General features: G+C 42.2%; 1 protein-coding gene across 14 annotated transcripts in view; it reads right to left on the minus strand.

The window, feature by feature from the left end:
• Positions 1–27,448, minus strand: part of Rbms3 (RNA binding motif single stranded interacting protein 3) — a 1,493,133-nt gene that overhangs the window by 531,642 nt on the left and 934,043 nt on the right. For all 14 annotated transcript variants that reach the window (XM_052723536.1, XM_052723582.1, XM_052723605.1 and 11 more), the window contains one exon: positions 2,610–2,767. In XM_052723536.1, coding sequence (XP_052579496.1) covers positions 2,610–2,767 — 158 coding nt within the window. The remainder of the gene's footprint in view (positions 1–2,609; positions 2,768–27,448) is intronic.

A 27,448-nucleotide genomic window follows, 5' to 3' on the forward strand; every position in this document is an offset into this window, starting at 1 on the left:
ATGGAAGTTGACAGAGAGATCTGTGCTCTGAGGCTGCCACAGTGCTGTGTCCATAAACCAGCTCTTCAGTAAAATAAAATTTCCAGAAAGTTATGATTTGTGGGTTTTGCTGGTCCCTATGTTATGTACATTCCTAACCATGGGTGAGTCCAAGCCACCAAATCTGTAGCAAAGCTCACCCAGAATTCTAGGCTGTTTGACAATGGGTACACTGTACAGAGGCAGCTTCAGCACATCCCAACACTACAAGGAAAAATCTAGAAAAAGAAAAAGTCAACCCACTTTTGTGTGTTTGTGCAGTGGGGGTATATATGTATATGTTCATATGGGTGCATGCATATGTGTTGTGGGGTATGTGTTCACATGTGTATGCATCTATGTAGAGGCTAGAAAGTTAAGTTCAGGTATACTTCTTTAGGCATCATCATAGAGCTTGCCAAGTAGGCGACTCTGGCTGGTCCTAGGGATCTACCTAGAAGTGGGCTACAAGTGAGAACTATGCATGGCTTCTTACATGGGTTCCAGGTAGGGTGGAGAGAGCGTAGGTCTTCATGCTTACAAAATAAAGTGCTCTAATGACTGAGCCACATCCCCAATCTTCAGCCCACTCTTAGGAAGAAATTGAGATTTCAAAGGGAGACATGATCACAAACCAGCTAAGAAAGTCTGAGGGCCCAAGTGTCTACTTCTGCTTACCCTCATCAACACAGTAAAATTTGTCAACAGAGCAGTCAGTGGCCCTGCTGGGTCCATGAGAGGGGAGTTTCTCAGAAGACCAGCAGCATCTACTACATTAGGAAGCCTGTGGGAAACATCACTTCTTCCGTTCTTCTCCAGACCCAGTGAAGCAGAGTGTCTCAGGCTCAGAACACAGGGTCACACAGAACAATGAGAAAGAATCTTTACTCAGTACACACAAATGTGCCTTATGAGTATTACTCAAGTCTGAACCAAATATAACAGGTATTTATCTACAAAACCAATCATAAAGCAAACAATTTTCATATTTTCAATGACCTTTACTTTCCAAAATAGTTCAGATTTTTCTAATAAGCTATTTACCTTCTGATTCTCATTCCCAACCCCCATATATTTTGTAAAACAAAACAACACATGTCCATATGCATCAGCCATGGTAGTTATAACATTAGAAAAACAAAACCAATGTCTTCTAGGTAAATATTTTTCTTACACAATTCCACTTTATATCTTGTACAAATCAAGGCAGAGAGCAGCAATAGGGCATCTTTATCCCAATCCACCTGCTGTTTTGTTAGCTGATTATCTAGTTATGACTTTTTGTATGTTTGTTTGTATCTGTCTGCCACTATCTGTTGTCTAAATATGAACTCCCAATTTTTAAATTCATAATGAAAGCAAATAAATACTGCCTATTGTGTATTCCTTGCCTGACATGTAGGGGTTGGAAACCTTCCAATGTAAATAGCATCTTTACCTTCTTGCAACACGGTTCCAAAAGAGAAGGTAAGCAACTGAGTAATAGCTCTCCCCAAATTTAAAAATGCCTGACTGTGGGGCAATCAAACCACATATATCTGCCTTGATATTTTGAAAATAATAGAAGGGAAATCTAAAACCTCCAGCCTGTGATTCTTAACTCATAATTTGTTACTGAGTTTATTGGTAGGGTAAATCCATGCAGTGTTAGCATATTTGCACAGACATGAGAGTGATAATAAATGTGCTGGTAGATAAGGGATGAATGAAAATATTTTTTTTTGGAAGAAAATTCAATTATTTCTATTTTTCTTGGGAAATCCAGAAAGACACATCAGAGAGTTCTTGGCTTGGAAGGGAAGCAGAATTTCAGGGCTTGGGGGTAGATACCTCTAAGGAAAGTAAAGGGTCAATTATCCTGGTTAAACCTGCATTTGCCAAGTTTGGCCAGAAAAGCTTTAGTGCCTACCCGGCAGGGCTGAGAACAGGTCTCTATCATCACTCTCTGTCTCTCAGATCAATACACATGATTCAGCCAGCATTTCCCCAGCCATCTGCTGTGGGATGTTCTGTATGGCAAATGTGTTGCTAATTAGTCAATAAATAAAACACTGATTGGCCATTGGCTAGGCAGGAAGTGTAGGCAGGACAAGGAGGAGAATAAAGCTGGGAAGTGGAAGGCTGAGTCAGAGAGACACTGCCAGCCGCCACGAAGAGAAACAGCATGTGAAGATGCCGGTAAGCCACGAGCCATGTGGCAAGGTATAGATTTATGGAAATGGATTAATTTAAGCTGTAAGAAGAGTTAGCAAGAAGCCTGCCACGGCCATACAGTTTGAAACCAATATAAGTCTCTGTGTTTACTTGGTTGGATCTGAGAGGCTGTGGGACTGGCAGGTGAGAGAGATTTGTCCTGACTGTGGGCCAGGCAGGAAAACTCAAGCTACAGCCATCTGCTCAAGATATCCCACCTCCCATGGCCATGCACCAAACCCTGCTCCCTGAAAGAAGCTGAAGCAAGAATCACAAATTTAACCCCCACTTATGCACAAGAGGCTTCCTCATTGAGTCAGTAGTGGGTACAGCCCATGGGGTGTCCCCACAGGTGATGTGTGCATCAGAAGAGGCCTGGGGAGCCTCAGGACACTTACGGTTGACATAGCTTGATGAGGTCCTGGTCAGTGGTGCCTGGTGGAAGTCCTCGAATGTACAGGTTCGTTTTACTCAACTGTTCTCCACTGCTGTTGCTGCTGCTGTTTGTGCTGGGGCTGGGAGGAGCCATAGGGTGGGGAGCTGGTGCATAGGACTGCTGCAAACAGAAAAAAAAAAGTGTTACTGAACAAACAGAAGCCAGTACCTGTTCACAGACCAGTAGCATTTATTGAAGACAATGCAAGCTCCTTGCCCTCTCTAATATACACATACATTGATGCATGTATACCCCCAACACACCAGTACCATATCCCATGCTGCTTCTGAGAACAGCAACATCGTTAGCTTTTCCTCACCTCTGCCCCAATATTTAGATCAGCACAACCATGAATGGCAGACAAGGAAGCTAGCAGAGGCTCCTGATGGAAACTCAGCTTTTGACTTTGTCCCTCACCAGACTGGCTCTCCTCATGCTTCTAAATTAACATGTCACCTCCTTCCCTGTGGCACTACAACAGTTCAGTCCTGGTATTCTACCTGACTTCTAACAGCCAGACATCTCTGTCTTCCCTGTTCTTTGGTTCACTCCTTTTCTCCAAAGAAACTTCCAGCTGCTACTTTCCTCACCCCCATGGGAAAGCACAGCTCTGGGTGTGTCGAAACCATTCTAGGCAACCTGGTTCTGAGTGGGTGAATGAATGGCCTCAGCTCCTTCTCTTACTCTAAAAACTGCTTTCCATCAAGACCTGCTTCAAAAGATCCTAACTGATTTGCAATATCCAACTCTAGAGTCGCCCCCTGAATCCCCTCGAGACTCTGAACTCAGGACTCACACATCAGAACTGTCTGTTCACTGTAGGAGGTTTATCGGCGAGCAGTCTTCATCCACCAGATTCTAATGGCAGCTATTCATTGCATGGGAGAGCTAAAAATGTCTACAAATACTACTTGATGTCACCTGGTGATGCTGGGGCTCCTTTCATTTCAGAACCACTATTTTAGTCAGTCAAACCATCTTATGTCAAAATTAAAATAATGAAATTACTATCTGAAGCTTAGAATATACATATAAAAGTAATTATAATTATACAGATCAAAATTAGTAAATATATCCCTTACTGACTTCATCTCTTTTCATACAGGCCATCTTCAGAGGACCTCAAATTATACAGACTGCCTGGGTTGAGTCCTTGCTGAGTGTCTTATCAACTAGGTGACCTTTAGGTGGTGACTTAACCTCTCTAAAAAACAATAATTGCAATAACATGAACAAGGTAATAATAGCTCTCTCGGTCCGAGGGTCTTTTAAAGACCTTAGTGAGCTGATGCAGACGTGGCTGTTGTAAGCTACCAGAGCAACATGAACACTGATGAAGGCATATGTTAATATTTGTGATTAGAAGATCATCATTAATAATGCTAGTTCTAAGAGTCCAGAATTTTTCATCTGGAGTCCAAAACATCACTCAAAAGCAAGAATAAATACATTCTTCAAGACTAACTGGTGGGTTAGAGAGGGAGCTCAGCAGTTAAGAGTATTCTCTGCTCTTGCAGAGACCCAGGCTCAGTTTCTAGCAGCCATGTAGTTGGTGAGTAAGTGGCCCATAACTTGCTCCAAAGGATCTAATGCCTTCTTCTGGACTCTGCTAGCAACTGCACACACATGGTATACATCAACTCATACAGACACATACAATGCTCATCAAAATAAATAAATAAACTTTTAAAATTATTCTACTGGAAAATTAGCTTGATTCTCTCCTAAAGACTTAGTTATTGGGTGGGGGGCTAGTAACTCTTGAACAGTAAGCTTGGGACTCAGTAGTAGAAATGAATTTACTCAAATAGTGTGATACTTAATATTGATTGTCAGCTCAACAGGATCAATATTAAGCTGGAAGATAAGCATCTCACATGTCTCTAGGGAAGTTTCTAAACTAAGTTAATCGAGGTGAAAAGTCTGACAGAGACTGGAACCCAGGACAGAATAAAAAGGAGACAGTAAGCTGAACAGCAATGTTCTTCTCTCTCTGCTTCCTGACTGTGGATGAAATATGACCAGCTGCCTCAAGCTCCTGGCACCAGGCCCCTCCTCACCATAATGGAAGATACCTTCCTAATGAGGGCAAAAGCCAGCCCCTCCTTCCTTAAGTTGTCTTGTTAGGTAGTTTGTCACAGCAATGGGAACAGTAACTAACACAGATAGTACCCAGCTACTTAATATTTGAGCCATGGAAGATATTGAAGGGCTAATTTGATATTTGATTATATGATTGGGGAAAATGCAGACAAACTTACTCTGTGCCTTTGTGATATAATTGTAAACAAAACAAAACACCATAATCAACATGCCCAAATAGACAGGAATGCTGGTCCATGTAAGCAGAGGACATCCAATAACTAGAACTAAACTCAGCCTTGACCACAGTGAGATGAAACCATGGGGATCCCACGGAAGTTACTCCCACTGAACTGAGGCCAAACCTGTCCTTCACTAAGTCATCCTGAAAGTCCCATTTCCAGTCACTTCCTGAACCAGACTCTGTCACACTGAGATACTCCCTCCATTTCTGCTCCTAGCCTTGCCTGATTGGCTCTAACTGATGGTTTTCATTTCAAACTAAGCACCATGCTGCCACTTTCCTTTCTAGCATTCACAATTGGGTTGTTATCTGTGTGTTGGGCTTAGTTACTTAATGCCTACCTCCATGTTGAACCTGCTGGCAGGAATCACCTAGCCTGGATCAGATAAACAGAAGGCGCTTACAAATCTGCAGGCTATATCTTGTGGCTAAATGAATAAACATGCTGAAGCTATGGAGACAGAGGGTGTGCTTACAGGACTTAGCTTTGTTTCCTGCTATAACATCTGACTTACATCTCTCAAGTTCTCAGATTGGCCCTGGCTCATACTTTCAAGTAGCTATAAAAATCGTACTTCTTAAGATTCAGGACCTGAATGTGCAACTCACTGCACTGTTTTCCACGCCCTTACCCAGCTCTCCAATCCTGAAACCTGTCATTGTGAGCCCTTGGTTTTAGCATAGTTGTCATCCTCCAGCCTCAACACCCACCAGAGGACTTGGTGCTGAGTTCACCTCTTTCCTCATCCCAGATGTCAGCCAACCAATTCTCCGAATTCCTAGTCCTTCTCCTGGCCAGGCTGAGTGCCATCTGGCATTGTTCCTGTCTTCAAGCTTCCCTTTTGATCCTTCTCTCCTGCTCCTGTTCACAGGCCTCTGTTTCATTGGATAGATGAGGAGCACCCCAAAGGATAAGACAAAATTGTCAAATGCAAGCTCAGACTGGCTCAAAGTGAAATAACAGACTGAGGAAGAGAGAAACAAGGAGGGGAGGGGAAGAGAGAGCAAGCAAATACCAGAGGAGCAGAGGTCAGAGCTCCCATTTCCCGGAATGAACACTTTCCCAACCGGTGCCTTAGCTCTGCCTAATGCAAGATAAGCATTATTAATGTGATCTTTTATTTTTCCCCCATTTTTTATGTAGAACTACACAGGGGTTATGTTTTGTGTATTTACATCCAGTGGAGTATATCTATTGCCTTTTAGAATTTAATATGTGCATAAAACTTTAGCATTTTTGAACCATTAAAAAAATCAGCTTGCTTTCTTAATCTAAATTCTGCTGCATCCCTCCTCAGAACCCCCCCCTGCCCCCCCCCCGCCCCCCCTGCCCCCCTGCCCCCCCTGCCCCCCCTGCCCAATACACACACTTAAGCTTATCCTCTTGTATAAGCACTGGACATAGCAGGTGCCATTGGTGCTCACGAGGGTGGGCTCCAGGCCTCTAGCTCACAGTAGGTCCAATCACATTTATCTTTTATTGGTCTTATCAAGTGCTTCTTTGTCTAACAATTCCCAGGCTGAGCTGTTTGCAAAGCTGTCTGCTCCCCTCTCTTTCACCTCCTCTCTCTCCAAATTCTTTGAATTCCATCCTGGAGTAGGGTTTCTTTTTAAATGAGACTTTCTTTGAAGCAGTTCCCGCCATTGCTTATGCTTTAAAATCACCGAGAAGTCTGAAGGATGTCCCCCAGTTTCTGTATCACAGACCAAGAGAGACTAGACAGAGTCCTGGACTGGCCAAATAAGAAAAGCAGCAGATATCGCATGATCAATATGTGTTTACTTAATTCTTTTGTTCCCTCGGGGCTCTTTGCAGGCATTTCCATAAGTAGAACACCATTTAGCAAATTGCATCATGCCTACAACAATCAATGTGCCCTCCAACAAGGCTAAGGTACTCAGTGGAATAACAAAACCAAAGTTGAGAAGGGGACAGGGAAGTTGTATGCATGGAAAAGAAGATGTAGACTATGTGTGCAAATGTGTGTGTGTATGTGTGTCTGTGTGTAGGGGTGTGTGTGTGTGTCTGTGTGTGTGTGTGTGTCTGTGTGTGTCTGTGTGTGTATCTGTGTGTAGGTATGGGTGTGGGTGTGTCTGTGTGTGGGGGTGTGTGGGTGGATGTGTGTCTGTGGTGTGGTAGGTGTACTTATTAGTGCAGTTGTGGGCATATGTGCATGCTGGTGTACATGTACCATGTGTGGTCGCATATGGAAGCTAGAAGTCCATCCTTAGGGTTTTCCTTAATTGCTCTCCACCTTGAGACAAGGTCGCTTACTGAAACCAACCGCTCCCTAGTCAGGTAGGCTGGCTGGCCAGTGAGCTTCAGGGATCTGCTTACCTCTGTCCCTTAGTCCTGAGTGCTGAGTTACTGGCACAGGCCACCAAATCTAACATTTTCTATGGGTTCTGGGGATCTGAACTCAGAATCCCATACTTAAGTGACAGGACCTTTACTAACCAGATATGTACCTGTTTCTTATATTCGGGGTCATGGGAAAACATGTAATAGTAGAGGTGTTTATCTTCAAATTCTTGTTTAAGTATTCTAGAAATCCTGTCCAAAGAGGAGTCACTCTGTTGTGGAGCCAATAGATCCACAGATCTTAAGGGCCAGTGCAGACTCTATCTTTGGGGGATGCCCCACAATTCAGATACCCATGAGAATTGTAAATTGTTCTTGGTGTTCAAGAATTACAAATTTATTTTTCCCTGCCCCTTTTCAAAATAACATTCCTTTATCAACATCAAGTTGCAGAAGGTTCCAGGAATGCCTGAAAAATGCACAGCCTAAATGAATTAATTTGTGAAAACCAAGAGCAATTTCGCATGCTCTTGCTGCCAAATACAGATAACAAAACCAGAGCACCTAGAAAGAAATGGGGGTGGGTATGTCAATAATCTCCATGGCTAATGGATCCCGGTAGCCATTTTCCTGATTAAAGTGGCTAGCTATGTTTTATTCTTCATTCTTTGTCTCCTACTGGATTTGGATTTTATCATTGATTAGATCTGAAATCATCCCAAGCCACCAAGAAGGGATTTTTAAAATGTTAGTAAAATAATATTTTCCTTCAGATAAAATTGACTTTGCTATATTGTTCAAAGATACAGTCTATAAATCATATTTAGGGGTTTGGAGAACTCATGGTCTGGAGTTACCGAGCAGTAGATCACCGTGCTGAGACAGGGGGATGAATTTGCTGAGTCAGCATGGTTAGAAGCAGCAGAAGAAGGAGATGTTCAGATGTGGGGCTCTGGGTGACAGAGTGAAAAAAAGAGGGGGTGTCTGGTGTGCACACAGATCCACAGGCTTTCCTTTGGTTTTTATTAATGAGGATACTAGTAAGAGAGTCATGAGAGATTACTAAAGAAAGGCTACCACATACTGGGACTGCCAACTAGACTATCCCTACCAGTTTCTTCTTTAGAGAGTTCAATACAATTATGGCATCTGTTTAGGCAGACACTGTTCTTAAAATGACAGTGCAGATCCTCAGAGGTAATTGTGTTATATGGTGGCTCAGCACTTGATATGCTTTGTGTTGTGAGCCTAGTGAGATAAATAATATTCCTCTCATTTTGCCAAGGAGGAAACAGGCAGTGGAGAAGGGACAAATGACTTTGGAGGGTCACACAATTGGGACCCAGACTTGATAAAGGGTTAAACCACAACTCTTCATGATGCTTGCACCAAGAAACATGGGCTCTTCTTGGAAGTCAGCCATGGAGGAGGAGACAGGCATGAGTTCTGGTACAGCTAGGTGTGAGCAGAGGTGCAGAGAATGACCAACAGTCGAGAGAAGGTGAACCAACTTCCCCATCAGAATATAAATAAGTCCATCTTGACATTTAATTTCTAAAGGGGACGTCACCATCAGAACCAGGCACGGTGTGCATTTTTCATACGATGAAAACAAGTGAGTTCATTTGTCAAGATTCAGTTGTTTAACAAGGTGAAAATGAACTGGCCAGTGGCTCATCCTCAGGAGCTGACTCACTTAGCAAGCACTGTTTGCATACCTCATCTTTCAAGTTTGAAAACTGCAGCACCCACCCCAGGTCCTCCCACATTCTTCTATGATGTCTGGCTATGTGAGCAGGAGTGCAGACAGCGTTCCTCACTCTGCTTTGGATGTAAACTAGAGAAGGATGTGAGGTGCTCCTGTCTCAGAGAAAGTAATGGATGCCATCTAAGAAATGTTGTCCACCCATCAACAGAGTCAAGAAAGCAGTCAGGGGGTGCTTCTGTTAGATAATGTCACTCTATCTCTTGAATACTTAGCAGCAAGAGGTTTTAACATTTTAATTGAAGGAATCTTAACTCTGTCACCACAGACATTGTAGGAACAACACTGCTTTGGTAGCCCCCTTCATTGTTGGAAATTCAATAGCATCCCTCCTCCACACTTATTACAACCCAGATAGATCATTCTCTGCACAAAGCTATAGCAATCAAAAATGTCTTCTGAGATTGCCAGATGTGCTCTGAATAGGATAGACAAACCAGGACTTTAAACAAATGTAACCCTTTTCCTTGAAATGCCAATGCAACCTCTTCACATTTTAAAGATCCTAATTACCTAGTCTAACTAAAACTCATTTTGTGGAAAAAGCCCACTGCAAACCAAAATTCTGCTTCTTACCCCTAAGAACATGTAGCACTCCCGATTTCCCTCACATCTCTATTCTCTGAAACCAAGATGTAAGAGAACCACTTTGCATTTGTGGCACACTAAGTCTGAAACATACTTCTCCCACTGGATTGAAAACATAAATCTTTTGCAAAGAGAATGTTAAATATTTTTTGCATGCAATTCCCCTTGGCTTGAAATCTCAGGGCTCTATTGCCAAACTGCAGTCAGCTCTACTACCGGCATCTGGTTGCTGGCAGAGTCCAGTGGCAGTGGGTCTGGTGGTTTGGAGAAGCCAAGGACTCCATCACACAACAGTCTGTTCCACGGATGGTCTACCCAATTTGTTTTTATTCATCTCCAACACGATAGAATTTGTAGTCTTTTATACACTCAAGTGTAAAGCCCTGGATAACGTCTCCCATGAGACTGACACGCCAACTCTTTTACTCTCCAAAAATGAATACAGACCACATGCCAGTCTTAAACTGTACATTATTTAACCAGCATCCACAAGCAATCCATTGCTTGGGGATGAATGCTGTCCTGGCTGTGGATTCCTTCCCCAGACAGGGCTAATTTCCATATAACCTTGTCTCTGCACACCTTGCCATGAGTGTGGACACAACATGAGAGAATGGACACAATGGGAGTCACTGGTGTGTCTGTCATAGCCTCAAATGAGGATGAGAGTGTGAATCCAGTGCATACAAGCCATAACAAACGTAGCTCAATTAATATCTAAGGGCAGTCATGCAATTTCAGCCATGGTTTCAGGAACCATGTGCATTATGGCTTTTCGATTTCAAGTCAGGCAATTGCCTCTCCATTATGTGGAATAGGATGACTGAAAACAATGGTCTCAATTATGCCAGTGATAATAGAGTTTGGTGGAAGGCTGCCCTTCTTCTCTTTTCCTGCCCACAGCACAGATATGGAAATGAGCAATAAAGGAAGAAACTGCTCACAAAAGGCAATCATGTGAGCATCCCCTGTCCACTGGCCCAGGTAATAGCTGCTGTCAACAGTGGGAACGTGATGCTTAAGGACTCCTGGTGGCTTGCTGAGCCGCTACCAGCTCCACCACCACTAACCAGGCACTTCAACCTCCTATCCTGAGAAGAGGAGGAGCTGTGTGCATCCTACTTCATAGGATTATTGTCAACCCAAAATATAAAAGATGTGGAACACTGAGTATGGCACCAGGCATAAGCCAACACTTGATTTTATATATATATATGTGTGTGTGTGTGTGTGTGTGTGTGTGTGTGTGTGTGTGTATGTGTGTGTAAATTGTATGTTTCTGTTGTATAATTATATTTTATTTATAAAATGTAGTATAAAATATTTTAAAAATTATCATCCATATCACCCTCATGGGGCAGATCCTTAAACACAGCTCTCTGGTTTTTAGATGGACTCATTTACCTTGAAGGGGGTGCTCAAATGCTAGTTAATTTTTAAAACCTAGGAGCCACTCTTCTTGAGATTAGGCCATCAGAACTCAGCTTTTCCATTCTGAACAAGAATCAGAATGTGGTAATGGAGCAGTAATGAAACAATCACATCTCATGGAATGACTAATTAGCTTCAAGGTATTCACAAATCACTAAGAGTTATTTTTTAATCATAATTCTGTTAGGATGAGAGTCGGTTTTGCTTACATATTAGTTTTTTAAAATCTCAGCAGACTGCATAATTACACAGTATTCTTTTCTGTTGACAAATGGGCATCATCGACAGTCATTGAATTTTGTTTAGAGGTTTAGATATTAAATGACATTTTAAAATCCATGGTACTTGAAAACACAAATAAACTAGTTATTGTGCAGTTCAAGGACCACTCAACAAATTTCATTAAAACATTTACAAGCTAGAGAAATGGGGCTGTTACAAGGACACTGGCATTCTCTTATAAACATTGCCACGGCTCCAAAATCCATTGGCACCGAGTCTTTACCCAAATCCTCTCTTTCAGTTGACCAACTCCTGATTTCTTCAAGAAAAAACAAATAAAATTAGCACCCACTTCAAACTTTGTGGTGCTATGCCATGAATTGAAAGGGCCACATTGGTGCATTGAGAATAGCACTCTATCCCTAGCAGCTCACGATGCTAACGCCAATTGTGATTGGTGCTTATGGAGAAATGAGCCATGACTGTACAGATTACAATGTCAGCTACAAGAGTCCTATGTGTCAGACTAAGAGCATTCTCTAGGAATATTGACAGTAACCATATCTCTGAATGAGCCTCTGTTATTTGTCCAAGGAACACTCTGGAAGTGGGTCTAGATACGATATATTAAATACCTTTCAGCTGACATGACTCCTGACCAGAGTGGATGCTACTGAAAAATACTTGCAGGAAATAAAATCCAAGCCATAGAAGGAATAAGAAGTATTTGATTTGTTTGTAACCAATACCTATTTTTTATCTTGATTTAAAATGCTCAAATAACAGAGACTAGAGAGATGGCTTGGTGGATAAGACCACATACAGATTTTACAGAGGACCCCAGAACAGTTCTCAGTACTCACATTGGGTGGTTTACATCTATCTTTAATTCCAGTTCCAGGTATCCAGGAGGCTCTTGCCCTCTTCTGGCCTCCAATATCTCTCTCTCTCTCTCTCTCTCTCTCTCTCTCTCTCTCTCTCTCTCTCTCTCCTCTCAATAAAATAGGGAGGATAAATTATTGAATATTTTTAAATATTTAGAAACTCTTTCTAAACAATGTTAAATAACTGTTTTAAGATCACATCCTAGTTTTAAAGTGTATTACTTTCTGCATTTCCCTGACATTATAAATGGCAATAATGCCAGCTGCTCATCCTAGCAGGATTATGTATGCCCTCCTATATATGATGAATGAAGATTGATAAATGTAGTTGACAATGACAATAAGTCAACACCTTATTCTACTAAGTTAACTTGGTCAGCATTTCCCCCTCCAGTCAAGAGCACCATGGCTACAGAAACAGGGAGCCATTACCCCCACTCAACCACTCATATGAAAATCTGCTGCTCTGGTTCCTAATGGTTAATAAGTTGTAAAAACAATCCAGTTTGTTAAATAAAGAGAGAAGAGGACTAGGAAGAGGGAAACAGAGAGGGAGGGAGGAGAGAAATGGAAAAAAGGAGGGAGTGAAAGGGAGATTGACATAAACTGTTGGTAGAGAATTAACGCCTGTCTCCTCGGTGAGCTCCTTACTTGGACCATGCTACATTTTCACTACACATCAAGTGTTTCATAGGACCATCCCAAAGAGGAGTCCCCGCTTCCCACTGTTCACATAACATGCCATCCGAGGATGTTTTTCCTTTCTAAGGAGAGTCAAAGCCCAAAAGGAGAACTCCTTACCGTGAGCTAACAGAGAAAGTCTGCACAACCATAAACAACAACCTAAGTTCTGTGACATAAAAGAGTTCTGTTGTTTTATTAGCCTATTTATTCATATTTTAATGATGTAGCAAAATTAAATGTGAACAGAAACTAAGCTTTTAAAGTCCTAAATCTAAGAAATTTGGACTATAAAACATAACAAAATTTCATGCAGAAGACAATATTAGAACACAGATCAAAAGTGTGACAGCAGGCAGGGCTTGGTTTGTGCAGGCTTAGGACAGCAGCTATGGAGGTAGGAAGGTCACAAGTTCAAGGTCACAGAGGTGAAAGAACAATTTAAAGCTAGCATGGGTAACTTAGTGAGACACTATCTAAAGCTAAAATGGCACAAAGAGGGAGCTATAGGTCATTGGTAAAATGCTTGGCTAGCATGCAGGAAGCCCTGGGTTCAATCCCCAGTACTAACCCAATAATGGAGAATCATTTCATCCTAAAGATTCAAAGAGAGCTGGAGATATATCTCTGTTGATAAAGGCCTTATCTAACATACATGAAGTCCTGTGAGTGATTCCCCAGCCTGACATAGTCAAGCACAGCAGTGCTTACCCCTAATGCCAGCAGCACTCGGGAGTGGGAGGGATGTAGATCAGAAGCCCAATGTCACCCTTGGCTATGCAGCAAGTTTGAAGTTAGCTAGGCATACACGAGATCCTACCTGTAAGTAACTAAGTGACCAACTAACTAAACAAATATGGACAAAAATTGAAAGAAGGGCTAGATAATTTTGTATAAAAAACATTTTCAACATTTATTATTGTTGGGCAATGAGACTATAAAAATATCTATTGGGCATTTACTCTTATTGCTGAATTTATTACAATTTTTATATAATCAGATACCTATCAAATACTGACACACTGAAGCTTCTCTTTCTCATAATTATAAACTAGGAAGACTCCATTTTTTCCCATGTGTTATAAACTAACACACCCCGTGCTTCAGAGAGTTTCTCAGAATAATGTGGACAAACCCAGTTTCCAGTGGATCTTTTCTTTGTATTGAATGTCATCTTTTGACCTGGACCATAAACTACAGCCAGGAGTAAAACATTCTATTTTTCACTTTCCAAACTGGTCCTACTTAATTGACTTATTTCCTAAAAACTAGAGGAGGGGGTCACCATTGTCACTGCTAGGAGACAACAAAGAGATCATGAGGATACGCCACCCAGGCCCCGACTGTATCCTTACATCTTACTGCCCAACAGAAACAACTGCTTCCTCCCTCTCCCAGTCTTCTCATCTGTAATGGTGGGCACAACAGCTTAACAGAATATTGTTAAACATCTCAAATGAGTGATTGTGTGGTTGTGGTTTGAATATGAAATGCACCCTCCCCACCCCTACCGCTGCCAATAAGTTCTTGTGTTTAAACACTTGGTCCCCAGCTGGCGACACTGTTGAGGAATCATATGAAATTCTTAGGAGGTAGAGCCTCGGTGAAGAAAGTACATGACTTGGGGGAGGCTTTGAGGTTTTATAACATAGACCCACTTCTCCTTCATACATATCTGCTCTCTGTCGGTCTCTCTCATTTCTCTCTCTCTCTCTGTCTCTCTGTCTCTGCCTCTCTCTGTTCAGGAGCGTGTGTGCATGTGCTGCATGTGTGTTTCCCTCTCCTTCCCCCGTGCAGATATGCAGATGAAATGCTATCACCTGGCTGCCAAACCAGAGTTATGCCATTCCTTCCCCGCTGTAGACCATAGCCTGGAACTGTGAGGCATCCCAAGCCCTTCCTTCTCTAACTTACTTTTTCTTTTTTAAGATTTATTTATTTATTATGTATATGGTGTTCTGCCTGCACATATACCTGAACCCAGAAGAGGTCACCAGATCTCATTATCGATGGTTGTGAGCCAACATGTGGTTGCAGGGAATTGAACTCGGGACCTCTGGAAGAACAGCCAGTGCTCTTAACCTCTGAGCCATCTCTCCATTCCTCTAACTAACTTTTTGTCAGGGTATTTTGTCGTAGTAACAGGAAAGTAAGCAGGCCACAGTCACCTCTCCACTGCACTGTGACTGTTGTAAGAACCCTGAAGCACTTCCACAGTGGCCATTATCATTAGGCACATGAGTAATCTTCTGAAGCAATGACACTCTGCATGTCTGTCACCCCGCTCAACCCCCAGTTCCCCGACGTGATGATTAACCTTCTCTGTCAACTTGACTGCATTTAGAAGCTCTATAGAAATGCATCAGGTATGTCTATAAGGGGTTCCCACACAGAATTAACTGAAGAGATAAGACAGAGGTGTATGCAGCACCATTCATGATTTGGGGTACATGACTGAACAAGTGAAGCAAGTGAGCTGCCACAGCATCTGTCTCTCTGTTTTCTTACCTTCTGACATACACATGTATGCAACGTGATGAATCGGCTCACACCTCTGCTGCCATATCTTCTCTGCCAAAGTCAACTATACCCTTAAACTCTGAGCTTGAACAAACCCTGTTTCCCTCTAAGTTGCCTTTGCCTGGTAAGTTATCATAGCAGTAAGAAAAGTAACAACCATACTTGCTGTAAAATCTTACAATACAAAGTCCAAAGCCCACTGATGCTTGCCAAACTGAAATTCTCTATCAGGCATGTCCAATCTTCTGACATTGCAAAAATGATGGTATCATGTACAAAGTTCATACTTGAGGACTGTGCAATGAATTTGTCTTCCCCACCCCACCCAACCCCCCCCCCCCCCCCGCAAAAAAAAAAAAAGTCACAAAATTTTAAACAGTTTTGTATTGGATCCTGTGGTGCTCTGAATGAGAATGGTCCCCACAGGCTGATATTTTTAAACATTTGGTCCCCAGTTGATTGAACTGTTTGGGAAGGACTAGGAGGTGTGGCTTTGTTGGAGGAGGTGTGTCATGGGGGGAGGCTCTGAGGCTTCAAAAGCTCCTGCCATCCCTACTACTCCTCTCTCTGTCTCCTGCTTACAGATTGATATGTGAGCTCTCAGCTTTTCATGTCTCCATGCCTTTGCTCTGTCATCATGGACTCTACCCTTCTGAAACCATAAGCCAATTAAATACTTTGTTTTATAAGTACCTTGATCATGGTGTTTTATCACAGCGATGGAAAAGTAATTAACATAGATCACACTCACAGTTACCTTCTAGACTACAAATCAAGAAATGTCCCAATGAATGAGATAAATGTAAACTCTATTTTTAGAATATACAAGTCTAGGGAAATATCTGTAGATTGTTAAAGTAGTCAATAAAATAAGATATATTTTATTGCCAGAAGGTTCATCACAGGTTAAGTAATATACCAGTTAATGGTCCATGCCCTCAACTAGAAGTTCTTATATTCCCCCAAAACTGGAAATACTGGTTTGTAACTTCTAACACTAAAAATAATGAGAGTTTTAAAAACTGTTCATCTGAATGGCTATTTTGTGACTAAACGGTGGGTTTGACTATTTATTTCAGTATAATTATCTGCCTAATTTTAAACAGTTATATATGTGCCCTAGGGTGAATGAAACAAAGGGTGTACTGTATAGAAGTGGGATAATAAGATAGCTCTGCATTCCAAAGCATTGCTGTACATGCCTAGTATTATAGAGGATGCTTTGCTCTGCTTTGTGTGGAACTTGGAAACTGGCAACAGCCATTTCTGAAAAATAATCACCAAAGGAATATCTTGAATTCTGATCTTTCTCCAATCTTATGTGATGACACAGACCACTTCAATAGAAGTATGATTGCCACTTTCTTTCTCTTGATTAGAATACAGGCAGGTGTGTCACAGAGTGTGTTTCCTTCTTTTGAACTACTGATCATGTCTAACAGGCACACCAAAGACAGACCTGTTGATGAATGAAATACAAAGAGCAGTTTGTATGTAGTTAGCATGATGGTTCTAATGACCAACTGATACTCCCATGTCTCAATGAAAACTAATATAGATTTTTCTTTATTAACAACACAGAAGAATTGGTCTGGGGAAGGCAGTTTATTTGGAAAACATTTGCCATACAGGCATGAAAAGCCGAACTCAAAGGCCAGAACCCACATAAAAGCTGGTCACAGTAGCACATACCTACAATCCCCATGCTGGACAGGCAGACAGGCAGGCAGGCAACAGATTCCCAGAGTCACTGGCCCACCAGCCTACCCAACTTGACAAATTCCATGCCAGTGAGAAACCCTGTCTCAAAAACAAGATGTATATCACCTTTCAAAATACCACCAAAATGTATGTATGTGGGAAGCTGAGACAGAAAAAAAAAGTTGCAATGAAAATCTCTCTCTCCTAGAAAATTTCCACACATATGTATGAGCATATGAACACACTGCCAATTGATGCAAGATGGCGACTCTTAATAAGCCTGAAGTTTGTTGGGGGGTGGTGGCACATGCCTTTAATCCCAGCACTCAGGAGGCAGTGGCAGGAGGATCTCTGCGAGTTCCAGGCCAGCCTGGTTTACAGAGGGAGTTCCAGGACAGGCTCAAAAAAAAAAAGAAGAAGGCTGAAGAAGTTTATACAGTGTGGGTTACTACTGGCTATTTTTTAATGAGCAGAATATAAAAGTGACAATACAGGATTAGCTGTATGATTATGGAAGGGGCTGCAGAAAAGAGAGTCCCAAACATACAGATTTCATCAGCTCCCAGGTGAACTGTCACCTCTGACTCCTTCACCCACATTTCCCCTCCTACCTCTGCTCACTCAGTGACAGGCAATCTCTTCTCCCCTTTACCATGCCGCCTACTCTTTGCCGTGCCCTGCAGACCATGATCCAGGTGTCCCACTCCTAGACAATTCCCGATGATCTATATATGAATGGGAACCACTAAGTGTTGTCCTAGATCAGGGTACGGGTCATTTTTCCTACACTCTGGCTTCAGTCCCACTTAACTTCATAGTTCAACTTGAACTTTGCAACTTACTTCCACAGACCAGCTGTGTACTGGTGACTGAACGCCTGGATACATCTGATTTTTCAGTCCCCGCCTGTGTCTCCTCCAGATGCTGGGCTCTGCAAAATGCTTCCTTCTCACTTCCGGGCACATCTATCATCTCCATTCCCTGAGCCTTTGCCACTCTGCCTAAGCGTGCATCGCTTCTCACACAGACTAACTTTCTTCACACCATTTCCTGTTCCTCAGTCCCAGGGTTTCCTGCTCCCCATCCCAGGGGCTGTAATCTATCCTGCACACAGCTGTAAGCTTCATCTACTTAAAGCAGAAATTCCCTTTCACGCACTTCACCCCTACCGTAGAAATAAAAACCTTATGACACCCTTCATACTCCGCAGGCTTGGCTTCCTCGGCCTGACGTTTGGGGGCTCAGAACCATTTCACAGTCTTTTTGACCATTAGCACACAAAAATAAATTTCTATTTCTGAGTGGCCGTAAAATTTACTGCCTTGAATCTGCAAGCCATTCTGTTTATTATTGCAAATTTACAATAATACAATGCTTTTGGCTGAAAAATAGGAAGTATTACTTCCTGCCGCATGGCAGAGTACCTATTACTCACTGAAGGATTTAATTTCCAAATTGCCGGCGTCTACGATTTGCTTGTTTCCCATCTGAAAATGCAACATGACTGGACATTTACAAGGGCCCTGCTGAGTTATAGCATCTCAAAGGGCAGAAATATATTTACCTAATTCATATTTACAAAAAGGCAAGAGTTACACAAATCTTCATTACGCAGGGAGAACTTGCCAAGGTGACCGCTCACATCAAAATGGTCTAAGCACTGTCCTTCTTGGCATTCATCAGCCACAGCGTCATTTGATTCTATTAGAAGGGAAAGAGGAACAACGCCACACTGATCAATGTGCTAGGAGATCTTGGGTCTGTATTTCAGAAACACCAAGTTCAAAGGAGTTACCAAAATGTAAGGGAAATTTACTACTCCCAGGATAATGGCTGCTGTGCTGTGGTGTAAGGGTGTCCCCAACACAGCACACTCTTGCTTTATTTATGCCCCCATGCCTGATGGATAGTCTTTCTCATATTTTGCCTCCCTTCTGAAGGCACAGATTCTCTTGCCTTATTGATCTCTTTATACCCTTATCATTTTCCCCCCTGAGTTATTTGGCATGATGACAGCAGTGTATTGCCAAGGCTGATTTAACATCATCTCCCAAGTATGCAGCACGGAGCTCAGAGTGGAATATTTTAAGACTGAAGCATGTAACACATCTGTCAGGCCATGTTACAAATGCAGTCCCTTGTCAGGACTAATGAATGAGGTAATCCAGAGCATGGATAAATAGCAGGAAGATGGAAGATGCTGGTGACTGTGCTTCGCCAAAAAGCATTTCTCAATAATTAAATTATTTGGTGGAGAATAATGCTCCTTTGTCTGGGGTTATAACTCATTTTTTTTCCACAGAAAGTCCTTGGTGGTTATCTTTATGAGATGAAAGTGCTCAACCAGCAGGGAGTGAGGTACACCTTACTGGGAAAATTGGTGGTCTTTTGATTGGAGTCTGAGAACTTAGAGGACTTTTTAAATTACATTTATTTATGGAGGGACAGGCATGCAATAATGTGTGTGTGGAGGTCAGAGGACAATCTGGAAGAGTCAGTTTTCTCCTACTATCACATGGGTCTAAAAAGCTGAATGCAGGTCATCACATCAGGCTTAGATGCAAGAGCCTCTACCCTCTCAGCCATCTCTCTGGTCCTTAACAGGAACCTTATCTGATTTAGAAGGATGTGTTTCTCCCTACATATTTTGTTAAACTTGCTCTCCAAGTATCTCTTTTTACCCACCATCCAACGTGATTTTAATTGGATCACAAAATTCTCTTTTATTACCAGTGACCAGTCACAAGGACAGATACAGAATCTGCAACAGTTTGTCTTTAATACTCAGCTCAGCAGAAACAATATGAGAGACCCTGCCTCAAAGTAACAGTGATTAGAAAGGCACACAGGTAATACTGCCTCATCCTAAGACTGTTCAAAATTCCTCCACAAGGGGAAGAAGTACCAAGATGACCTCTAATTGTGCATAAATCTATTCACAAAGGGAAGTTGGGGCTTGAGGACATGGTTCTCCATCCCAAGCAATGCACAAAGCAGTTGTGGTGGGGGGCCTCTGCAACCTTAGCCTTTGGGAAGGGGAGGCATGCAGGCCAGAAGTGACCTTTATACAGTGATTCCTAGACCAGCCCTGGGTGACACCACGTCTCATAAACCAATGAACAAACAACAACCACATGCACAAAAAAAAGGGAAAGGAAGTAGGGACATGGATATATCTACATGTCTGAAGCAAGGGAAGAAGGGACAGACTGGTGACTGACAGGCAGGAAGATGAAGTGAAAGGGAGAGAGGACAATGGCCCTGATCCAGGAACCAACTTTTATACAGAAAGAAAAGTTCCAACTTCACACATTTGGTTACTTGCCAGGTGGATAAAGCCTTCTAAGTGGTAACATTCTTAAGTTTTCATCCCAATAAAATAATGAATGCATGTTCCATTATGTGACTGTTAAACTATGGAGAATCAAGGAGGACTTCCACTTGCCTGTGTGTCGCTCGGGGCTGAGGTCAGGAGAGTGACAGAGAGTTTGCCTGCTCCACTCCACTCCTTTTCTCTCCCTCTGAGTCTGACACCTGGTACTAAGTGACTTACAGACAGAGCCACTGCACAGCTATCTGGCTGTAGAAATGCATCTGCTTTTGACTAGTAAGAAGCAGATTTATTTCAAGCTAGGCCAGTTATGTGTGTCTGCCAAAACTGGAAAAGTAGTGGACTTCATGTTTTGAATTTGACTACATAGGAACGTGACTCTTGGAAAAATGCTGAAGTAGAGAGAACTCTTAAGGTTTGGGCAAGGCATATTAGTGAAGGTCTTTGTGTTTATTACACTGAACAATATTAAGTCTCCTGATTTTTCAGTAGTAACTCTTACTTCCACAAGGAGAGATAAATAATACTAATGTTTAAGCAAGGCCACCAAGTGTAATTAAACCTAACAGTAGTAGTTAAGCATTCTCCATTAAAGGCATTTAGAATGAGGGGTCTGCTGCCTCCTTTAAATGTACTTTTAAACAAAAAGATGCCTCTGAAGGTAATAAGCACCTGGTACACAAGCCTGATTACCTGAGTCTGAGTCTGATCCTTAGGACTCATACAATTTGGATCTATAATTCCAGCATTTCTACAGTGAGATGAGAGGGAGAGATGGTAGAATAACCCAGAAATTTAGAAACCAGCTAGCCCGGAATACAAAGCATGATAGAAACAAGACAAGCCATGCCTCAAAACAAGGTGTAAAGAAAGAAATGATTCTAAAGAGAATTGACTTTCACACCCACTCAAACATACATACCATGCTCAAACACACAGACACACACACACTCACACACACACATGCGCACTCATACACACTCACAGTCATACACATCAATAATAAAGATAAATGTTTTGGTTACCCTATTAAAATTTAAGTTTTAAATCTTGCTTTAAATGCATCAAAATTTCTTTTTTTGAGAAAACACAATAACTTCTCTACTACTGTCGCATCCTTTAACTGACATGGGCAAGTCATATGTACCTCGTCCTACTTCCTATGCAATCTAGATGAGCATCTGAAAATAAACCACCAGTCAAGTCAGTTGTTCCTTCTGGGCAATGGTAGCAAAGATGTGCTCCCACTAAAACAGACACATCCCTAACAGACAGCCATCAGCATTCGTGGGGGAAATTATCTGCACACTGAACAGACAAAGTGCCAAGGCACACTCAGAGCATCTGCTGTGGACAAGGTTGTAATTATCTTGCTCATCCAAACACTGCTGGGTCTGAAAGTTCCTCTCCCTCTCTCTCTTACTGAGGAGGTGCTCTGTTCTGACTTCTAATATGGCAGTATTAGCAAATAATAGCTATTTTGAAAGTCCTGTCAACAATACCCATAGATTGTTAACTAGTTCTTGGAAAATGGAAAACAGGTTCTTGGATCAGTGGGTCAGACCTGAGTTTTGTCCAAAGGACCCACAAGGTCGAAGAACAGAGCCAACCCCCACAAGTTGTCCTCTGACCTCCATATGTGCACCATGGTACACATACCCACACACACACACCCCAAAAACAACCAAACCAACAAACCAAAAAATGGGCTGTCATTTAGTTTAATCAGGAATTCCTTAGACATGAACATACTCCTGTCTTATCTGAATACTTTCACACACTGTTTGGCAAATACCTGAAAAATATTTTTTTTAATTTTTATTTATGAGCATGTGTGTTTGCCTGCTTATCTGTATGTACACCATGTGTACGTAGTGTGCATGCCATAAGAGGACATTGGATCACCTGGAGACTGAGTTATAGGTATTTGTGAAGTGTGCAATGTGGGTGCTCAGATCTGAGACTGAATCGACCGTAAGAGTAGCCAGTGCTCTTAACCGCCGAGCTATCCCTCCAAACACAACCTGAATTGTTCATTGAGGTAGTGCTCTCCCCTTTTGATCCTAGACTGCAATATATTGTATAATTATTTCTGGAAGCTGTATTTTGACTTCTAACATCTTCCTTCTGGTGGTGAAGTGGTCTTCTCACTTTCTCATAGAGGTGGAACATGCATGGATCTTCAGTGTGGGAAGAGCAGATGAAAAGATCTACTCATCATAAAGAATGTCAATCATCAAAGACACAGCTGTTATGATTCACTTCTAACGGGTGTCTGTAGATTTCAATGTGAGTTGGACAAGCAGCTTCAGTCTGCTTAGAATACCCATAAGAAAGGGGGGTTGGACTTCATGAATTAGCTCAAGTGTCAACTTGACATAGTTAGGATCAACTGTCCAAATGTCCCAAGTAGTTGTCTTTATCAGATTGGTCTGGGAACACGTCTGTGAGGGACTGTTTGATTGTCTGTTGATCTATGAGGGTCCAGTCCATTCCCCAGGCAGGTGGTCCTGGGCTGTATAAGAAAGCTAGCTAAGCATGGCCCGGTAAGTGAGCCAGAGAGCCAGCTAACACGCAGCAGTCCTCCATAGTTTCTGCTTCTAAGTGGCTACCTTGACTTCCCTCCACAATGAACTGTGACCTGGAAGTATTATCCAAACATACCCTCTAATTCTCCAAGATGTTTTTCTTCAGTTTGTCACAGTTAACAGAAAGGAAACTAGTACAAACTTTCTTCTCTACTCTCTCTCTCTCTCTCTTTCTCATAAAGTCTTTTTTATTTGACATTCTTAATAATTAGGACTATTAAAATATCCCATGGCTTCCTTCCATCCAGGGATACAAGCTAGGGTTCCAAGATGCAGTATGTAGGGTAAAGATTCAGGATTAGGGATGCAGTATGGGTGTCCAGGATGCAAGATGTGGGTCCAGGATGCAGGATGGATGTCCAAAGATGCAGGGTTATGGTCCAGAGTTGCAGGATGGGTATCCAGGATCTGGTATGTGCATTCAGAATGCAGGATGGGGGTCCAGGATGCAGGACATGTGTCCACAGATCCAGCACCATCATCAATAGCAGAGAAGTACCAGTTACTCTTAAATCATATTCCCCTGTCCTCTCCAGTCTCACACACTGGACAGAAAACTCCCATGAGTACAGTGTTTTTTCCAACAGAGGGACTTTCCTAATCTATTTTTTTTTGCATATAAACTAATGACTCCTTTTTTATTAAAAAAATGTTTATGATTCATTTAAATTTTAATCTTAAAATTTTATTATTTGAGAGGAGAAAAAAAAGACATCAAATTATTAAAGTCAATAAAAGTGAAAATCCCCAGAGGTGAGTAGGACCAGACGTGAGCACATATTTGTCCATCTGGGCATCTCAAGGATGTATGCCCACCCGAGAATCCAAAACGGAAAGTGACAGAGACCCAACAGATGGGCTGCTCTGGCCTAGATCAGTCTAATGGAGTTTTTAAGCAATTTGCATATTGGCAGTCAGTGGCACAGGTGTGTGTCAAGGACTCCAGAAACACCCTGTGAAGCCTTATGTAAGATACAGCTTGGTAGAGATCCTGCCTGCCATGGTTCCTACTTTGGCAGGGCTGTCCGTTAGCAGCCTCACAGCTGTGAAGTGGTACCTTTTGTCTTCCCTGGAATTATAGACTAGAATAGTTCCACATAGACTGTAGTCTGAATATTTCCATCCTACTAAAGAAATAGAGCTGCGGTCTTGCTGTTTATCAGCGCATCATTTCCAAACCGGTAGTCACGTAACTTCACTCCTTGTGACTGAAAATTCTGCCTTCCTTTTGGTCCTCTGGCTGGAGATTTGAGCTTTAAGGTGCTGAGAACTGCCAAACTCTAACAAAATCTCCCCAGCTGATACAAAGATACAAAGGCTGCCGAAACCCACGTGAACATTCTCGTTGTTCATCAAATTCTGAAAACCTTGAATTGTTCCTCAGTCCTGCAATCTACCCAGATTTCTCACTATGCTCAGAGAAATGCAAAATAAAAAATAAACAAGGTCAATTAATTTAAGGAGCCTGCCATTATAAGTCATACATGCAAGCTCTTGCCACAGGTGCTTTTGGCCTTGACTGTGTAATAACCTGCCCTGTGGACAGGCAGATATATTGGTCCCCAAGTAATAAGCAACATCTTTTGTACTCATATTCTGTGCCATGAACTTCTGACCTTACTTTGTCAAGACCAGCAGAGGTCCACAGTAGGATACATGCACAGGCTGGACTGGCATTTGCAGGGTGCAGCTTGCAGTCTCCTGAGATGCCCCCTGATGGAACTTAGCTATAGAGGTATAAGGAATTCATCTCCCTAGCAAGCTTTGGGGGACATTGCAGGTGCAGAGACTGGCCTAAACATGCACCATCCCCATTCCAAAGTCTCCTGCTAGAAAGAGAGTCCACAGGGAGAGACCATGGTGGGTGAGACAACATAAGATGCTGAGAACTGAGGTGCCCCGAACCAGGGTCCCCCATCCATGGTCTCACAAAGCTTGGGCTGTAGACATAACCCCAGTCGGGCTGAAGGTGTAGCTTAGTGCTAGAGCTTGCATAAGGTCCAGTGTGAGACCCTCAACACCACAAACACATAAATAATTGCAAATAGATCTATGACCCATTGGCACTGTAAAACAGGATGTGGGGAGCCAGGGCTCAATGGAGAAAGTGCTTGCTAAGCAAGCTTAAAGGTCAGAGTCTGTATCCCCAGAACCCAAGTAAAAACTGGTCAGGTGTAGGAGCCACCTGCAATCCCAGATCTCAGGAAGCAAAGACAAGAGACTTCTTGGCAAGCTGGTTAGCTCCAGCAAGTTCAGAGTTCACAAGAGACCCTGGATCAGTAAATAAAGCAGAGTAAATAGGGAAGATCTGCACACATGCAAACACCCACACACACATACATACATACATACATACATACATACACACATACATACATACATAAGTACATACATACATATATAACATACATATATACATAACAAACACACAGAAAACACATGCAAACACACAAGAATACCACCTGGCACCAAGGCCTGCTAAATTAACATAGGATCAGCAGAGAAAAAGAAACCATTGTTTTTAACAGCTTTGTTACTTATTACCATTGCTCCCCTTATAATTGAAACAGAGACTCATTTAAATACTCAAGCTTTTCCTGAGGCCATGATAGGCAGAGAACTTGCCCTGTGGCATTTCATCTGTTTGACACTGAGGTGGAACTAGGAGGTCTCAAAGCTTCCTTCCAGTTCCAAGTGCCTGTCTCATCCTGCACTAGAATTACAATAACAGTTGCTGGTGCCCAACCACAAGAGCAAGCTCCTTATGCAGCAGTGCATCCTTAAAGGAAGGCAGCTGCAGCCGGGGTCTCACGGAAGTCCAGCAGGCGACAAGCATGAAAAAGCTTCCAGCTCATCCTTTTTGATGATGCTGTCCTTGACTCCGAACTGTGTATTCTAAAGAAACTGTTTGGTTAGTGATAGTGTATCATGGGACGGGTGGCTTGCAGAAGACCGAAACTGGATGGCAAGACGCTGCCAACACTGACCAAGAGTTTGATCTTTGCATGCCCTCGTGGTGGGAGGAGAGAACTGACTTGCACAAACTCTTCTCTGACCTCTCCATCATGCATGGTATGCACACACACACATATACACACATATGCATACAAATGCAAATAAGTAAACATATTAAAAGTTTCTAGGATCTACTGATGTAAGTTCATTAATTAATTTAGAAAGAAAATATACTCTAATGTAATGTCATTAAAGAGGTGAACATCTTCACTGTTTACTTACGTGAGTCCTCCAAAGTTACATGGCAAGTTATACCAAGATCACGTGTTTATTCTCCATAAATTAAATATAAATAATGTTACGTTTTTATTGATGCAAAAAGATTTGAGTCTGGTTTCCTCAACCATCTGGCCACCCCAAGACCCTTAAAAAGCTCTTGAACACCACCACCACCATCTGGCTTTGTGCTTGTGATGCTTTGTATGGTGTTTTGAGTATTCACAGGTTGGGAAACTGAGGCTTGGAGATGAATTGTGGAACTGGCGTTTGGCAGGGCCAGTCTAGCTGATAAGCCACTGGCTGAGGAGTCTGAATTCTTAACACACTTTTTAAACACTTATTGGAAATAAACCTGGAAATCCTCTTGTTACTGGAGGCAAATTCTGACCACTTGACCTAATTAATGCCACAGCTACATTCTGAGTTAATGAATTGGATTGGGAAATGTCTAGAGGTGTGATGTCATCACCAAGAGAAAAATCTATGACTAACTCCAATCAAATGAAATCTATCTTCCTGATGAACACCAAACAGAAAGGTCTGTCCTGCTTGGTTTCCAAAGTCACCAGTTAGTATGACTTTCCTCTGAATCTTATGATGTGTCATAAGATGCTAATATTTATCACTCATTTTATTTCCATTAATAAGATTTGGTTGTCTGATTATTTCCCAAGTTAGAGTATGGACATAAAAAGTTCCACCCAAATGATTTCTTTTACTTTAATTTTGTGCCTGTGTATGTATAAGTGGTCATGTGAGTGAGCACCTATGGATGTGGGTGCATGTGTGTGCACATGCCTGTAGAGGTCAGAGGTCAGGTCAGGTCTCTTCTATTGCTTCTCCACCTTAATATTTGCAACAGGGTCTCTCACTGAGCCTGGAGCCATGAAACTCCTTGATTGGCTGCGCTGTCTGGTCAGTGAGCTCCTAGGATCTGCCTGTGTTTGTCTTCTCAGAGTTGGGGTTTCAGACATGTGCCATGATGCCTGGATGTTACCTGAGTGGGAGGAAGCCAAACTCAGGTCCTAGTATTTGTTGGCAGCCTTCTGACTGAGCTACCTCCCCGGCCCCATGCCACAGTTTCTTGATACTGATTTAGTGGAATAAGTTTAGGGAACTATGCACTGAAAGAGAGTCTGTCCTAAGAGTCAAAACAGAAACGGAAGCTGTCACTACCAAAGAAAGAGCGAGCTCCAAGCTCTGCTTTCTGTTAGAAGAATGAAGAGGA

The sequence above is a fragment of the Peromyscus californicus genome, unplaced genomic scaffold, assembly GCF_007827085.1.
Source record: "Peromyscus californicus insignis strain IS unplaced genomic scaffold, ASM782708v3 Scaffold_11__1_contigs__length_118956290, whole genome shotgun sequence".
Taxonomy (NCBI): domain Eukaryota; kingdom Metazoa; phylum Chordata; class Mammalia; order Rodentia; family Cricetidae; genus Peromyscus; species Peromyscus californicus.